The sequence below is a fragment of the Canis lupus genome, chromosome 12, assembly GCF_048164855.1.
Source record: "Canis lupus baileyi chromosome 12, mCanLup2.hap1, whole genome shotgun sequence".
Lineage (NCBI taxonomy): Eukaryota > Metazoa > Chordata > Mammalia > Carnivora > Canidae > Canis > Canis lupus.
This window is the reverse complement of record NC_132849.1, coordinates 32,886,821-32,904,744: the sequence shown is the minus strand read 5'-3', so window position 1 is coordinate 32,904,744 and position 17,924 is coordinate 32,886,821. Positions and strand designations below refer to the sequence as shown.

General features: G+C 38.6%; 1 protein-coding gene across 24 annotated transcripts in view; it reads right to left on the bottom strand.

Annotated features, from left to right (window-relative positions):
* Nucleotides 1–17,924, bottom strand: part of SLC8A1 (solute carrier family 8 member A1) — a 377,788-nt gene that overhangs the window by 57,940 nt on the left and 301,924 nt on the right. For 11 of the 24 annotated variants that reach the window (XM_072770408.1, XM_072770413.1, XM_072770409.1 and 8 more), the window contains 5 exons: nt 8,652–8,758; nt 5,446–5,466; nt 4,995–5,012; nt 4,868–4,882; nt 755–823 (listed from right to left, as the gene is read on the bottom strand). In XM_072770408.1, the coding sequence (XP_072626509.1) occupies nt 755–823; nt 4,868–4,882; nt 4,995–5,012; nt 5,446–5,466; nt 8,652–8,758 (230 nt within the window). Of the gene's footprint in view, nt 1–754; nt 824–4,867; nt 4,883–4,994; nt 5,013–5,445; nt 5,467–8,017; nt 8,122–8,651; nt 8,759–17,924 lie in introns of all 24 variants that reach the window. The other 13 variants (XM_072770420.1, XM_072770397.1, XM_072770422.1 and 10 more) reach the window with 11 other exon arrangements.

Here is a 17,924-nt window from a genome sequence, read left to right as displayed (position 1 = left end):
AGCACCTGATTGGCCTCTCTGGTTAGAGCCTAAAAAGACTGGCCTATTTATTTCTACGAGAATATTCTGTAACAAGTCTGTAGTCAGGTCTGGGTATTATGATTATGGAGTTGGGAAGTGGGATGTGAGGATGAGGAAAGGAGGAAATGTTTCTACCACCATGGCCAGTGATGGCGATGGGGATGACTGAGGAATAAATATCCCTGTCCTCATCCAGACTTAGAGATGACCGGGCTCTCAGCTTACAGTGGATCTGGGATGGTTGTGTGATCCTCTGGTCATCTTGGCAATGTTCCCTTTGGAGAACCTCCACAGATGTACCATCATCTGTGCATATGTGGCTAGCATATTGCCTGGAGGCAAGAAAGGCAGGCTCTAGAAAGAAATACAGCTTGCTTTTAAAGAAACTGCATTATACTTGGAATTAACAACCCATGTTTGAGAAGCAAGATTTGTAAGAAATCTGGATTATATTGAAACTTGAGAAGGAGAGGCCATGGGGGTCAATCTTCTTTGCAGGTCCACATGGCTTCCTCTACCATGCCTCCTGTCTTGCGTGGATAGGTTTGTGTTTTGTTGCTGACTCTCCATATTCGGAGCTTCAGAGAAGCCACTGCATTATTTAGCAATGTTCTAGTTGCGCTGGGGGCCAAGTTGTGTTACTTTAATGTCTAGAGACTTAAAGAACAATCAGAAGGCAGTTAACTTCAAGCTAATCAAACTGGTTTTTCAAGGACCATGATGCAACGAGTACCTGCAATGGTGATTACAGTAGAGGGAATCGGATGTTCTCTAGCATGAACTTTCCGGAAGACAGGTTGGCCTAGCGAAAAGGATAGGCAGAAAATCAGCAGGATGGACTGTGTTGGTTTACCACCAGAGCTTTGTGGAATTAGTAAGCTAAACATCACACCCAGATGCACATATCACAAGCAGTGTTAGTTTGGGGTTTGAGTAGTTAGAGGCCACTCCTATGGAGGCTGCAGAAGTGAGCAAATAAATGGGTCAAGTGTTCTATGAGTCAAACCAGATTATGTGAATGAGCCACATACTCCTTGGGAGGGGATGCAGCTAGATTCCTGCAAGCATCTGAAGTGGAGTATTCTTGTCCTTCAAGTTATTGCTTCTAGAGGCATCATGAAACAACGGAAAGCACTTAGTACAATGACAGGTAACCTGGTTTGGAAGCCTATTGGTGCCAATGACATGGCCTTGAGCAGGCCATTTCCCCAGTTTTCCCACCTGAATGGGGATAGTAGTACCTGCTCCATCAGTATCATAGATTTGTTTGAGGGTTGAGTAACATAGCATCTGGGAACATGCTTATTTATTTCCTGAGCAGTCCGAACAGGAGAATGTTTAATATACTGTAGGTGTTGCAAGGGTATGCTATCATCACAGTAACTGTGGGGGTACTTAGGCCGAGAGTCTTCATTAAACTCCTGGCTCAGCTGGCTGCCAAATCTACCTGCTGCTGGCTTCTATGAAGAGCTACCTAGAACTAAGCTGAGAATTGTGAGACTGGGACTTGGTGCCAACTCTGCCATATGCTTGCCATCTAAATTTGGGGAAAGCATTTCTCTTCTCTGAGACTCAGTTTCCTCAATTGTAAATGAAGCCAAAGTTGAAAAGGATTTGTTCCTCTACCTTAGGTACTGTAGTGATTGAAATGTCTTAAACTCTCAGAATTTTCATACTTTGGCTTTCTTAAACGGCCATGGACCTTGTTAAATCTATATGATGACCATAATATATTTGGGAGAGCAACCTTTAAAGAACTATATTGATTTTTAATTTATAACTTTATGGGGGATCCCTGGGTGGCTCAGTGGTTAAGTGCCTGCCTTCGGCCCAGGGAGTGATCCTGGAGTCCCGGGATTGAGTCCCACATCAGGCTCCCTGCATGGAGCCTGCTTCTCCCTCTGCCTGTGTCTCTGCATCTCTCTCTCTCTCTCTGTCTCTCTGTCTCTCTCTCGTCTCTCATGAATAAATAAATCAAATCTTTAAAAAAATTTAAACTCTATGACTACCTGTTTGGGGAATTAGACAAACAGATTGAACCAGAATACTTAATTTTATTAAACAATCCAAATTAATGGGCTCCAGTTTTCCCCTTTGGGGCCCCCCCTACATGTTTCATTTGACTGGAATTCACACTGATGGCATTCATAGGACATATCTGGACTTTGGATTGCCAACGGGTTAAGATAGAGGTAGGAATAAAGAGATTGAAAGGGAGGACATGAAAGACATCAAATGGCTGTGGACTTAAAGTCAGAGGGCCAGAACCCTAGATGGGTTATGTGGGGGTAGATTGATTAATCACTTTCAACCTTCATTTCCTCCCTATAAGTGAGAACAGTAAAATCTTACTCTGCAAGGCTGAAGATTAAATTATATAATGAATAAGAAATGCTTTACAAACTCTAACAAGCTATAATGTATAGGGGGTTATTATGTTATATGGCTAAAAGGGCAAGGGACAATGAGGTCAGAGGTTCCAACAGGGCCTTTCAACGAGGCAAGGTCTAGGAGCAACACGCAAAGATTTGCAAATTCCAAAATCACCTCCAGCACTTAATGTCCACAACTAATGAAATCTCTGAAATATATTGGGCTGTGGACCAAATGACTTTTTCAATTTCCATATATCCTGCTTCAAATTTAGATTTTCACACTTAGCTGCACAAGACCACATAAAAGCTGCAGGCAGTGTCCAAGGGCTAGATTAATTCTTCTCTATTGCCCCTACATCTCAAAGCCTTGACTTCAAAGCTTCAAATTGACTTCAAAGAAAAGTTCTTTAGACTTAAAGCTGCTTTTCACTGTGTAGACCTAAGTTTTAGAAACTTCCCCAGGGCATCTGTATATATAGAGTGGATCCCAGGCTTTCTGACCTGGACTGGGAGAAGAAGGGTCATACACAGTGAGAAGAACAGGCCAATGTAGAAATTCCCAGAGAGCTTTAGAACATTATCTTGTTCTAACTGTATCAATTTCAAGTGTTGGGAAGAGATGGCAACAATAGAAAAGCTGTTATTTCAAATTGAAGCCATTAAGAAAGAACTTAACGAACTAAGTATATGAAATGATAGAAATATTTGGAGGAAGTGATTCTGTTCTCTCAAATGCAAGATATGTCCACAGCAGGAAATGTTGGACACGACTGGACAGATATTCTAAAACATGATATGAACAGTTTCTGAGAAAATAAAACTAGGATTCTGTTATTACCTAGATACTTAAAAGGGAAGATACTTCAAGTGATGTGGAAGGAAGGCCCTAAAAGCAAAATTCTGACATATTCAATAAGGAAAACAGGAAAATATCTAAATACATCAATGCATTTTAACAAGGCTTTCTATAGCCAAAGATTTTTAGTGAAGATCTCATTATCAGGCTGCATAGTGCTGAAGATGCTGCTAGACACTACAATATTTCTACAATGTTTAGCTTTTTTCTTTCTAATTACTTCAGAAGCCATGAAGGCTGCTTTGCCCAATTTCCACCTCCCTCAAATCTCACAAGGATAACCAACTTATTGGGTGCCAGGAATAGAATATTTCCAAGAAGGCTTCAGTGAGTTAAAATGATGGGATGAGAAAAAGAAGATAACAATTTTTAAAATAAATATAAATTCCTGCATTATGTTTAAAAATAGCATCTTCAGCAGTGCACAATCAGGGAGATTTGACCTGGGAGAGAGCTTCAGCTGGTTCAGATTTTAAAAATCCTCTACTAGGGCTTGTCCTGTTAACATTTTCATCCTTTTCAATTTGCATGTCTCTGAGAGAGTGTGGATCATTTTGCCATTAAATGTGGTGTTGGGAGAGAAACACTGGAGAGAAAAGAGCCCCTGTGAAATTGCTCTTATTCAGAAAGTTCTACTTTGGACAGAAGCATGTTGGAACTACCTAATAATGAATTTACAAGAACAGTGGTTTAATTAACCCTCAACTTCCCTACCACGGCATTTGCAAAAATTGGAATTTTAAGGAGCATTTCCTTCCTTAAATATTTTCGTTCAGCTGATTTCAGAAAAAAATAATTACAGAAGTGATATCTCCACAATATATCAGAAAATGCCGTGGCCATTAGGATGTCTTTAGAGATATCGTCAACCTGCAGCTTCAGACACATTACCCCTGCCATTTGATATTTCTCTCTCTAAATCTGCATAGATGATTCTGAAAGAATGGGAAAATACTTAGTGTCAAAAGAGAGGAAACTGTAAGGAGACACCTCCTTCTGTACACAAGAAAATAACTTTAGAGTTGTACTAAGTATTGTGACTTACACAGGCTGGATACCAGTATGAATTTAAGAGTTTTAAACTTTTTGAGTGGCATCTTGGGTTTGTATAGAGCACTTTGTAATGCACTTCAAGTGCTCATGTTAATAATGCTTGAATTTCCCAAAGGGGCTCAGATTGGTGTCCTGGGATGAGGGGAAGGGACTGCTCTGTTCCCTGTCAACAGCACATCATGTATTATTAGGAGCTGAAGTTTGGGCCATGGAACAGTCCTGGATGTCAGTTGCTAAGTTTCCTTGAGGCCAGCAATTGTCTTATTTAGTCTGGTGCTCTGAAGCATATAGCCGAATATGCCACACATCATCAGTGCTATATGGATATTTACAAATAGACCAGTATCAAAATGTGAACAATTACAGGTTCTCCATACAAATTTGTTTGTACATAAATACAACACACAGTTAATGTGTAAAATGTTAAATGTGTAAAATCAGCAAAAGCACCATGTGCCACAGCTAAATGTTAAGGTAGGTTACGTAAAATGTGGTTTTGGTTTGATTTTTTAAAGGCATTTGGGGGAAATGAAGAACATTTAAAAAAAAAAAACTGTCTTACCATACAGGTATTTTCCTTCATTAAAAGAAAATAAAAAATGAGAAATGATTTTTAAAAATGTAAACAACATATGGCAAAAACAGAAAGCAAAACAAAAATTGACGTCATTAGCTTTAAAAATTCCTACCTGTTATTGTGAAGCCACCTAAAAAAGAAAAAAGAATAAATGTTACAATTTATTTAACTTACATGCTAAATAACAAATACCTGTGACATTGGACTGCCTGACCACCCATCCAAGATACAAAAACTTGCCAGATAATATTTACAATTATGAAAGATCTGAAAATATTCATTCATGATCTAATCACTACTCATTCTTTTAAGATTAATGGGATTTAGTGCACAAATTTAATTCTTGTGCATCCCTGAGCATTCACTGGTTTTTAAAAAAGATTGTATAAACTAAAAATGGAATATAAGCTATCTAACCTACACAAAAATGAGGTAATGGCCCTAAACAACAATCTTGCTAGTAAATCAATAGAAATAAAAGTCAGAAAACTACTGTATCACCTGACATTCATGGAAAATCACCCAGAGAAATGGAAAGGAAATGGAAGAAATGAAATGCTTACCAAGCTCATTCAATAACAGGGCTGTGAAGGAAACAGACAAAGACAACACAGAATAAGAGACCAGATGAATAATGAAAGTAAGAGGAATATCAGCAGAAAGAAATCCAGGCAGATTTGATTCCAGTGGTAGGAAGCCACTGCTAACATGGGTGCATCCCAAGGAAATGTGACAATGGGAATTTTCCAATAAACAATCCCAACACTGATTTTTTTTAATGTGTGTGACTGATATATATGTATACAATTCACCTCATCTCTTATTTTTTGGCATTTAATAAAACATTTCTACTATATATGTTTACATATAGTATGTATATCTATCTAGTTTACCAATAGAGTAGAAACGTTTTATGAAGTTAATCTTAACCTCATTTGAGTGAGTCTTCCTCATTAAACATTGCCCAGGAGTTACTGACTTCAACATATGGAAGTCTTAAATCATCCAGGATCTCAGGTGTTATACCTTTTGTTCAATGAAAACAGATAAAACATCTCAGGAAACTCCATTTTGGCTGCCCTGCCTGAAGGGGACTTTGGCCCAAGATCTGGAGGTTCTATTTTGTATGGTATTCCTTGGCCCTCAAGTAATGTTTCTTAAATCCTCAAAACTTGAGTCCCAGGAATTAGCACTTATTTGTGTGTCCTTATCTATGACTTCTGCATATTATAACTGGACAACCACTATACTTCTTGTGGACACATAGATCCATGGACACTGACAAGGCAGGCTAGAGGAGAAGACATCCATAATTTGTCTTCCAGGTTAGGTGCTTTAAACCCAGGGTATACAGTAGCACTTTATTTTGGTGAAAGCTTCCCAGCTAAACATATTATATAAATTTCTTCAGTAGATGTGGAGGGAAATGCTACAATTATGTTTTCAGCCCCATTTTGCTGCTAATGGTAGTGGCATTAGAGGATACTTTATAAAAGAAGTTAGTATTTTATTTGTAGTTCCAAGAAACCACTTGGAGGGTGTGAACCACATAGTGCTATCAAGGAATTTTAATTTGCTTTTACATGGGGGCATATTTTACTAAAATGACAATTGAAAGAGCCATATCCAAGATACTCTTCCTTTATATAAAAAAGAGTGTTTTGGAGGAATACATTTAGAAGTGCTTTTTTCCTGTATATTAATAAGGCACTTTTGATCCCAGCTTTGTAAGAAATCAACTCGGTTTTCTAAAGTGTCTTTTTCTTCTGCCTACTGCCTAAGAAACATATGAAACAGGCTGCATTAAAATGGGTCCCCAGTGCTCCTTTCTCCATCATTCCAAAAGGCTCCTGTTACCATTTATGACATGAGTAGGTCAGAGACATACATTTCTTTTCTTTTTTTTTTTCTGATGGACTCTGAAGTCCATCAGTGAGTTTCTTACAAATGTGAGATTAAATTCCCCCAAATGTTGTGTCAATATAGGAATTAGTCCTATATTTTGACATTTTTCCTTACATGTAAAAGTCTAAATTTTTTACAAAGTGGTCCATCTGATCAACTTCTATGCTAGTCATCAATTGTTCAGATGCAATGAGTAAGAGCTATTCATGTGTAGTATGCCCATTTTACATATAATTACATAATCTCTTTAAAATGGCCACTATTAGAGGATAATTGTAGGAAGCCTTTGTAATAATTCAACATAAAAAATTATCTTTAAGGGTGGTATAAAATTCTTGTCCTTCCTTATCAAAAATAGGCCATAGAAAATAGGAATAAGTCAAAGAGGAAAAGAAATTGGCTTCTTTGTTCAAATATTGTCCTTAAAATATATAAGTACAAATCAACTAAAAAGAAATCTAGTTGTAAGGACACTGCCGTTTATTTTTTTTCTTTTTTTAACTATGCATGTTAGAAATTTGTCAATTCTATAAGGACCAAAACATTTTGGAGCATAAGGCTGGCTAGGCCATAAGCAAGGGCTAAATTCTTCCTGAAGGAACATATCATTCCTACTAAAGAAGATTTGTAGGACTATAGTTTGCTACATCTGGTCCCTTTGAAATGTCATATTTGATGGTATAAAATATCGTAGGCCAAAATGAATGCTAGAATGTGGATAACACTACTCTCCTAGGATCTTTGTTCTATTAAATATATATTATTTGAAAACTGGATTGTCTAAAGAAGCATAATTATTGAATTCTTCTGAAAGTTCCTATTAGCTGCCATTTGACTCCTCTGTCACTACTCATAGGTATTAAGTAGTCTTTATCACTAACATTCAAAGGGAGATTTAGAAGTTGGAAGAATATTCTAGAATGATCCCTGAGTAGTAAATAACTGAACACAGAAATCATGCTTTTAGATCATTCCTTCTGAATTACAGAAATCCCTCATGTATTTCTTAAATCTGGTTTCAATCAACGTTAGTGGGCATTTCTTGAAGAAAATGGGCATTGCTGGGTGCACTTGTGGATTAGGGAAGGGAGATGAAACTGTTAAAGCTTCAAAGGAAATGAAGGATAGTACTTGGAGCCGAGGAAGAGGAGAGAGTTAAGTGTGAGAGTAGGAGACACGGAGAGAGAAGAGTACAATTTCTCGCTGGTATGTCTTTGTATACTCTCACACCTTTCATTCCTCTTCTTATCCATTTTGGTTCCTCAAGCACAAGGGAGAAACTGCACTCTTTCTCATATTCCTCACGGTCAAATATTCTAATGGTAATGATCTTCCTGTGGGAACACAAGACAAAGGCAAAACAAATGGTTGGAGTCACACGCTCATGCTAGGTGTTCACCAAGCTGCATGTTACTGTGATGTTATGCAGGGAGAACTGGCAACACATGGACCTCCAGAAGTATGTAATAGGGCATCATGGCTACTCTCAGCTGGCCCCCTGTGAGGTCTTCTCATTCACCACTTTTGCACATTCTTCCTGCTTCCATTTGGTGTCAGGAAGCACCCCAACTTAGGAAGAGAAATCAGAAAGTTGGCTTCATTTTGGCATGGCGAGTATTAGCACCACCTTTCCCAGAAATGGAGGCCTGATTGGCTGTGTTGAAAATTCCTATCTTGGACCTGCAATGTGCAGAGTGGCCCAAGTGGCCGATGGAGCCCACAGTGGCCCTGGGGCGAGATCTATGCCCTGTTACATAGGCGGAGGGATGTGTGTGTTGTGAGTCATGTCTGAAGAGTGCAGGCATCCAGGGGTGGCACAGGCCAGCAGAAGCTGTTGGGCTCAGCCCTGGAGCAGCTCCCCCACCTTTCTTCTCACTCATCTCCACCAGGCGGGGCTCTCCAATCTCAAGGAAGAAGGTCTTGTTTTTCTCATACTCCTCATCATCAATTACCTTGACTGATATTGTTTTGCTGAAACAGAGAAGAATAGAAATTGACGTACAAGGGGAAGAGGAAAGAGAAGAGAAGGGACATAGAGAAGAGGAAAGCAAGGTTAACGAGCTGCACTTCCAAACGGCAACTGAGAAACGTCTGTACTGTGACTTTGTTCTTCCAGAATGGGTATGGGGTAGGTCTGAAGGACCGAGAGGTTACCCAACGTACCCCTGCCCAAGGTCATGGAATGATTTTAGAAAATATATAGCACACAGGTCATGACTGAGAGGTTCATCATCATCATGAGAAGGAAAAGCAGAAGAACACAGATCACAATAATAAGAAAAGAAAAAATATATTTATTTAGTAAATGCCTTAAACTGTAGGATTCTCTGAGCTGTGCCCTGGAATTCACTCCTTTAGAACAAATCATTAAATCAGATCAAAATATCAACAGAGGTTACCTGTGAGTGATAGGCTTATGGGTCTTTTTTTTTTTTTTTTGCCTTCATTCTGCTTTACTGTATTTCCAAATGTAATATTTTTGTAATAAAATTACAAATTTATTAAAGTAATAAATGTATAAGACCATCACAAAATAAAATCACGGCAGCCTGGGTGGCTCAGCTGTTTAGCACCGACTTTGGCCCAGGGCGTGATCCTGGAGACCAGGGATCGAGTCCCACATTGGGTTCCCTGCATGGAACCTGCTTCTCCCTCTGCCTGTGTCTCTGCCTCTCTCTCTCTCTGTCTCTCTCTCTCTCTCTCTGTGTCTCTCATGAATAAATTTAAAAAATAAATAAAAATAAAAAAATAAACCAAAATAAAATCAAACTGTTTTATCTTGTCCCACCCAATGTCCTAGAATCAAACTCTTAATTCAGGCTGGCAGATTTTCCACCTAGATCACAAGGGGAAGATGTTCATATTTTATTTGCCTTTATAAAGATGAAAGCTGAGGGCTCCCAAGAGCTGTTTTGAAAGGTGGGGGGTGTGGAGTCATGATGTTATAGTTATTTTCATCCCTCCAAAGCTGAGTTTCAACTTTGACAAAATATACTATTTACACTACTTTCCAACTTCACCCATACAGCAAGGCATTTAGCTAAAAATTTTCCCATAATCTATTCATTAGCGCTTCTAGCCTTAGGGTCCTCTGGTTGTGAGTGACTGGTAGACAGTACGACAAATGCAAATATTACACAAATCTCAATTTCCCATAAGCCTGATGACTCTGAAAATAAATCTAATAATGTCACCTTCTAAGTAATAAGGGCTTAATTACTTCCTATATTACCACTTACTCAGAGGCCCCAAAACACTTGTTTGCCCTTGAAAATTTTTTTTTCTGGGAACACTGGCCAAGAACATTTCTGACTAAAGTTTTTGAAACAATCAGTTTACATAGACACATAGTTTTAAAGTCATGGACATTATTTAGTTTTGGTGAAATTTTCTAGGTCTTCTAGAAAGAAATTAGTTTGCAATTTTTTTTTTTTTTAAGAGAGGGAGAGGGGCTTGGGGAAAAGGAGAGCACATCTTAAGCTGACCATAGAGCCCAATGTGGGGCTCGATCTCATGACCCTGAGATTATGATCTGAGCCAAAATCCAGAGTCAGACATTTAACTGACTGAGCCACCCAGGTACCCTTTTTTCCCTTAAATTTTAAATTATTGATCAAAGCCATCAAGTTTCATATAAATGAAGATGTAAGAAATGATACATGTGCTCTTTATTTCAGAAATGAATTTGACATTATAAATGAAATCAGGGATCCGGGTGGCTCAGCAGTTTAGCACCTGCCTTGGGCCCAGGGCATGATCCTGGAGTCCCGGGATCGAGTCCCACATTAGGCTCCCTGCATGGAGCCTCCTTCTCCCTCTACCTGTGTCCCTGCCTCTCTCTCTCTCTCTCTGTGTCATGAATAAATAAAATCTTTATTTTTTTTTAAATCTTTAAATAAACAAACAAATAAATAAATGAAATCAAATTTACTCTACAGAAACCTGCCAAAAGTATATCCTCTTTGTCATCAAACTTATGCATTTTGGATATTGATTTCTATCTTCCTGTCTTATAAACTATAGTTGTACATCTCTCCTAAAGCAATCAGCCATTAGACCAAGTGTGGAAAAGTATTGATGGGCATTAGAATGGCTGGGCCATGCTACCATCTTGTGGACATCATGACCCAATACTTGTTATCAAGGCACTTCATGATAGGGTACATTAAGATGGATTTCATGTTGCAATGCTCTTACTTATATTACCTAAAAACATTTGACTTCTTTATCTCCATCTTGTACCCCCAACCCCTCCTGTATCTCATCACATATTTTATTAGATTGCATACATAGAGTGCAGGAGAGATGGTTGGAGTAGCCTGGCTAACAGGGTGAGCCTTTGTTTAGAAAAGGCTTACCTGTTTTACTCCCAAAGAGCAACATGACCACACATTCAGAAATAAATAGAAACAACCAAATAACATTGTTTCTTATTCTTGGCAAATCCAATCCTCTATTGTCTTAATAGCTTTATTTTCTACACTCTGAGTAGCTGATGAGTGTCAGAAATATGAAGCCCCACACAATTTGTTTGTATAATAAGATAAGCACTGAAATTTTATCTTTAGATTATTTATTGTTTATTGGATCATAATCCTTAGAGATTCCATATTTGATAACCGTGACACTGGAATATCAAAGAAGAAAAAAGGAACCAGTACCTCTGTAGGTGCCTGGCAAAGACACCTAAAATAGATGGGATTTGCATAATGGCGTATTATTTGAAAATCATTAATAATACTATCAGCAGTGTCCTTGACAGGAGAAGCCATTAAATTGTAAATTGATTTTGGTGCTCTTGCATAGTAAAACTATTAATAGGAGACTTGCTTATTAAAGGAACTTTCAGTCAATTTAAAGAGACAGGATGAAGTCAATCCTTAAGAATTACCCCTTTGAATCAAGAGAGGGAAAAATCAGAAGCGATTGCTAATGTTCACCTTTGGCTTCTCTCCTCAGCAAAGGTATCAAAGGTGAAATTAACCAATGTAATTTTTAAAGGAAATATCCTTAGTCTGTCCCTTGCTCAGTTCCCAAAGTCTAATGCCACTTCTTCCATCACATGGGAAATTACAGGAGATGGGGCACATTTGGTGAGGACTCCAGTTATACTAGTTTGATAATCAGCAGAAGCACACCTCTGTTCCTCACAATTCTGCACTGAGTATAGAATGTCAAGGATTGAAGGGACTTTAAGGGCCCTACCATTTGTACCCTCTCCCCCCCTATCCTTGCCCCTCCCACATTGCCACACCAATCCTATATTCATGGGGCTTTTGCTCTGTCACAAGGACTCTCTTTCCCTGAGAACATAGATTCATGTTGGCTGTTCTTTTGTTCTCTTTATCAACAGGACACAGTGAAGTTTTATTTCTTTAGATTGACAGGTTAACCAAAACAAGAGAACAGTCAGGTAGACACAGCCCTTCATCCAATGGCAACTCTTGCACTCTTACAGCCCCAATAAGGAACAAATAGAAAAACTGATGTCATGCGATTTTCAACTACCATAATTATGAAGAAGGTAGTGAGAACTTTTCACTTGATTTTTGAAACATCTCTCTAAAGTTGAACAGTATGTTTTCTGGAAACCAGCAAAGTAGTTACAAATCTTATAGTAACACTAAGTAATTTCTCAATATGGCCAAAATTTTTATGGAAATATATCTTTGTTCCATTTCTAGGGAAAAAAAGGGATTTGATTTAAAAAGATCAATTTATTTATTGGAAAAATACTGGTCATTCCTTTCTATTTTTTTTTTTTTTGCAGTGCTTTTTCTTTGGTTATACTAAATCAACATCTACACTTGACTTCTCAGTCGCTTTCTTATCTGATGGGTCTCAAAAGATCTGAACACCTTCCAACATTCTACCAAGGAGTTCATATGTCTGGTGGTGACTCAGGTGGATGGTGGTAAAGGAAAGAAAGAGGTGACTTTATTAGCGGAGGTAAAAAAAAAAAAACCCACAAAATCTCTTTTTTTCTAGTATATGTGCTGCCGAAGCGAGCACAAAATCTCTTTAACATATATACTGATCTCTCCTCAGTAAGACAAAGTAACATCAGGACTTCTTTTTCTATTGCAGCCTCGATTTGTCCTTCTGTGGTTTCTTTTTTTTTTTTTTTTCTTCTGTGGTTTCTTTTTCTCAAGACTGCCCTTGCTGTTGGGAGAAGTGAGGAAAAAATGAGTTTGGAAGGTTAAAGAGAAGAAGAAACTCTCCTTTTAAATCCTCATGCAAAAGATTTTAGTGAGGATTTAACATATTTAGATACTGCAATGGCTGTTTTAAGAATTATTATTTAAAAAATTAAACTCTCTTTAGGACTAATTAAACTCTCAATGGACCTCTGAGCACTTTACATTTCTTAATTCACCTGTGGTTCATAACAGCCCTAGAAGTAACTTCTGCTACTTATATTCACAGAGGAAACAATGACTCGGAGAAGTCAAATAACTTCTGAGGTCACAAAGTGAGTCTCCTGTAACTGGTTCCAAAGACTGAAACCTTCAATTATATGACGCACAGTTTCCTTATTCATTCAGCTGTGCAGTATCTTTATGACCACTTTAAAGGATCTGGATCATTATTTTAAATTAATATAAAGGTTTATTGTTTTATGTTAACAAGGACTACCTAGATTAGCAATAGAATTTCAACTCTGTTTTTAAAAGGAGAGGAGCACATCTATATGATGATGGCTGTTCTAAAAAGGTGAATCCTTGAGACAGTGGTGAGAAGTAATTGAAAGGTGCCATGAATATGTAGGGGCTCACCAATTCTGAGAGCCACCACCAGTAGCCTCAGCCTCACGGGGAGGTGGGAGGAAGGGGCTTATTAGAACTGCAGAGTCCCAGGATTCACCCCAGACCCTCTATATCAGATCTACATATTAACAAGATACTCAGATGATACTATGCATGTTCAAGTTTGAGAAGCATGGTCTAGAGAGGATCTAGAAGCATGTGTTTTTTTAATTAAGTCAGATAATGAATTAAGAGGTTGGTAAAACCTGGGCTTGTGTTTTGGAACTGTCTGCATATTAGAATCACATGTGGAGTTTTGCAAATTTTGCATGTAGGGCTGGACCCACTAGAAAGCAGTGAAATCAAACTCTCTGGTTGCGGGGCCCCAAGATGAATATAGTTTTTAAAAGGTTTTCAGGTTGTTCCAATATGCAGCAGGGACTGGCAACTAACTAATGGAGAGTAAGAATGTATGCCTGATGTTTAAAAGAATGTATTAAATAGATAAAATTGTCAGAAAGAGTCAAAACTAAATTTCAGATATAATTATCAATCTAGACTGAAACATGGTAAAAACATTTTGCTTTGTTCTTCACCAGGGTTCTTTTCTGGATTACATAGAGTATTTAAAATTGTTTTCTCCTCTGAGGAAATGCTGGTCCCCCCAGGTTACCTTAATAGTATAGGTGAGAAAACATTGACAGCAGAGTTTACACTGCTGCAAGAGTGATTTCCTTCCCAACAAAGTGATAGGAAGTCTGGTGATAAGCTTTTACACAATGGAAATTCTATTTGGAGAGTAGAAAAACTATGGATTTCAATTGCCACAGAAGAGAGTGCTCTTCCAAAAAAAAAAAAAAAAAAAAAGAAGAGAGTGCTCACATCTCCACTCTCAGAGAGCTTCTCAGCCATGCCAGTGAAAGACCACTTTTGTGGAACTGAAAACTTTCCTCAGGGCCACCACATTTAGACTCAAGAAAGAAATGACCCAGGATCCATCACATATGAAGGGAAAAGATATGGCAACTTCTCTCATCACAGAGTGATGTCAGCTGGTGAAGCAAATTTGAAATTTTATCCCCAGTACACCTGATGTTAAAAACTTCAAGATAAACTATTACTCAAAACAAACCAACTTAAAAATGGGCTAAGGATCTGACTAGACACTTCTCCAAAGAAAATCAACAAATGGCCAATATGTATATGAAGAGATGCTCAACATCATTAGTTATGGGGAAATGCAAATGAAAGCCACAATGAGATACCAATTCAAACCCACTAAGGGGCTAGAATGAAAAAGATAATAACAAGATTTGTAGAGAATATAGAGAGATTAGAACTCTCACGCTGCTGGCAAGAATGTAAAATGCTGCAACTGCTTTGGAAAAACCTAGCAGTTCCTCAGAAATTTGAATTTAGAGGGATCATATGATCCAGCAATTCTACTTCTAGGTACATACTCAAGAGATTTAAAAACATATGTCCACACAAAAACTTATACATGAAGATTCATGGCAGCATTATTCATGAGAGCCCCAAAGTGGAAACAACCTAAATATCCATCAACTAATGAATGAACATAAAGTGGTCTTAGCTACACAATAGAATATCATTCAACAATAAAAACAGGGATCCCTGGGTGGCGCAGCGGTTTGGCGCCTGCCTTTGGCCTAGGGCGCGATCCTGGAGACCCGGGATCGAATCCCACGTCGGGCTCCCGGTGCATGGAGCCTGCTTCTCCCTCTGCCTATGTCTCTGCCTCTCTCTCTCTCTCTCTCTCTGTGACTATCATAAATAAATAAGAATTAAAAAATAAAATCTTTTAAAAAAAATAAAAACAAATGAAATTTTGACACATGCTACGAAAAGGTAGCAGGACATGCCACCCCAGGATATGGCACTTTGACATTTTGATAATGTGGAGATATAGGCACCTGAAAAATAGCAGATGCAGGGAGAGCTTTTCTCTGAACTCCCCTATCTGCCTGAAGACAGTCCGAAAGGAACTCGCTTGTCATAGATCCCCTTCCTGGGAGTGTCATCAGCCATTATCACAAGAGAGGAGACTAGAAATAGTTGCAGCATCCTGACAAACTTTTTCACAAACCATCATACCTCCCATCTGTTCTTCTAAGGGTCTCTTCATCTTTCCTAAAAATCATTTACTTTCCCCGAAGAGACCTTTATCCCTTCCCCCTTTCCCTGCTAAGATGGTCTTTAAGTCTACATTTAAAAGACAGAAAAAAAATTTTTATTTATTTATTTTAGAATAGATAGAACATAGCTGGAGGGTCAGAAGGAGAGAGGGAGAATCTCAAGTAGACTCTGGGTGTCCCTCATGTATACATGGGATATACATGTTAATAAATTTGTTTTTTTTTCTCTTGTATATCTCTTTTATTACATGACCTTAGCCAAGAATTCTGAAAGGTAGAGGGAAAATTATTTTTCTTTCCTTACACTACAACATGGATGAAACTTGAAAACATTACATTGAATGAAGCCAGACACAAAAGTTCACATATTATATAATCTATGAAAAGTCCGGAAAATCCATAGGAACAGGAAGTAGATTAGTGGTTACCCAGGGCTGAGGGTTGGGGGGTAAGTGAGTGCTGATGATCAATAGCTATTGGTTTTCCTTTGGAGGGGGTTGAAAATGTTCTACAGGGACCCCCGGGTGGCTCAGCAGTTGAGTGTCTACCTTTGGGTCAGGGTACAATCCCGGGGATCGAGTCCCGTAACCGACTTCGCACAAGAAGCCTGCTTCTCCCTCTACCTATGTCTCTGCCTCTCTCTCTGTGTCTCTCATGAATAAATAATAAAATCTTTAAAAAGAAAGAAAGAAAATGTTCTACAATTGACTATACCAATAGTTAAACAATTCTGAAAATACACTAAAACTCATCGAATCACATATTTTAATTAAGTGAATCTATGATATGTGAATTATATCTTAATAAAGCTGTTATTTTTTTTTTTTAAAGCAAGTTCAGCATAAATCCTACTCCTCAGAAAGAACTGTTTCTTGGGTGAGAAAAGGTGGTAAGAACAGTTAGGCTTTTCAGTATGGAGTTTCAAATTTTGCTGGTCCTGCCAAATAGAACACCGAGTGCTACATGTCACAGACAAGGGGAGCCATGGGCCTCAAAGCTAAGTGCCATGGCTCAGCCTGTCAGCTCCACTGGTCCTCAGTCCATCCCCAGGTTCCCCACAGAATTCATCCCTCCAGGACTAAGAACTATTGATGCGGTACTTTAACATGCTAAGCATTTCTGGCGGCTCTTGCCTCAGGCCTGGCTTCCTTGGCTGGTTTCTTTTCCCCAAAGTACAGAATGTTATGGAAATGTCAGAAGTGGCATTTCCTTCATGGCATTTATTTAGAAAGAAAAGGTGAGGACTGTGATCCTAGGTCGTGCTGCTGCCCTTCACAGAGTCCACAGCTCTGTTTGCATCACCTCCAGCATTACCCAACACCCTCATTGGCATTGATTTCTCTGCCTACAAGGAAAGATGGGCTCACTATGGATTGCCTTTATATTCCTTGGTTTAAGTTCCTAGCACATTTCAGCTTTTTTTTTTTCCCCTTTAAAAATTGATTTGATGGGTGACTTGGGGATTTGGGATTAGGGAAAGAAAGGGTCAGAGACAACCCATGCATGTATTCTCATTTTCCTTAAGCGACACAAATCAACTCCCCTGTCCAATGAATATTCCAAATCAGATAAAAGCGGCTGCTATTTATATTATTTTCAATAACATTTTCCCATCATTTTTTACTTAGGAGAAACGTTAGGCATGGATTCTCTTGGGAATTTGCTCAACGTCCCATGTTAAGTTGGGTCATTGAGGAGGGGCCAGGCAATACATGGCTCAGTCTGTTATTTCCTTTGATAACCCATCAGGAGCATCAGACTGGGATGCAGATTATCTAGGTTCTTATCTTGATTCTGCCATTTTCTAGCTGAGGGATTTGGACCAGTTCTGGCATCTTTGTAAACATTAGTATTATCGTCTATCAAGTGGGGATAATAAAACTCACTTCACCATGATTGTGATTATCAAATCTTAGGTGTCATCAGTCATCAACTGTAGATGATACAACCTCATAGGTTGTGGCAATGATCGAATAATACAATGCATGCCAAATAATTTTGCAAAGGACTCTAAAATATTAGGAACAGCTGTTATTACTAGTTGAAAAGGAGTGGACTACCATTACTTGCCTATTTACCCAGGCACCAAAAGGAGCAGTTAGCAGATGGTGGAGGTGGTGGTCAGGAAATATTTGATGGGATGATGGGTCATATGCTCAAATTCACTCTCATATGAAGCTTGGGATCACACCCCATATGATGGGCTACCCAAGAACAGAGCCCTAAATTCAGAGA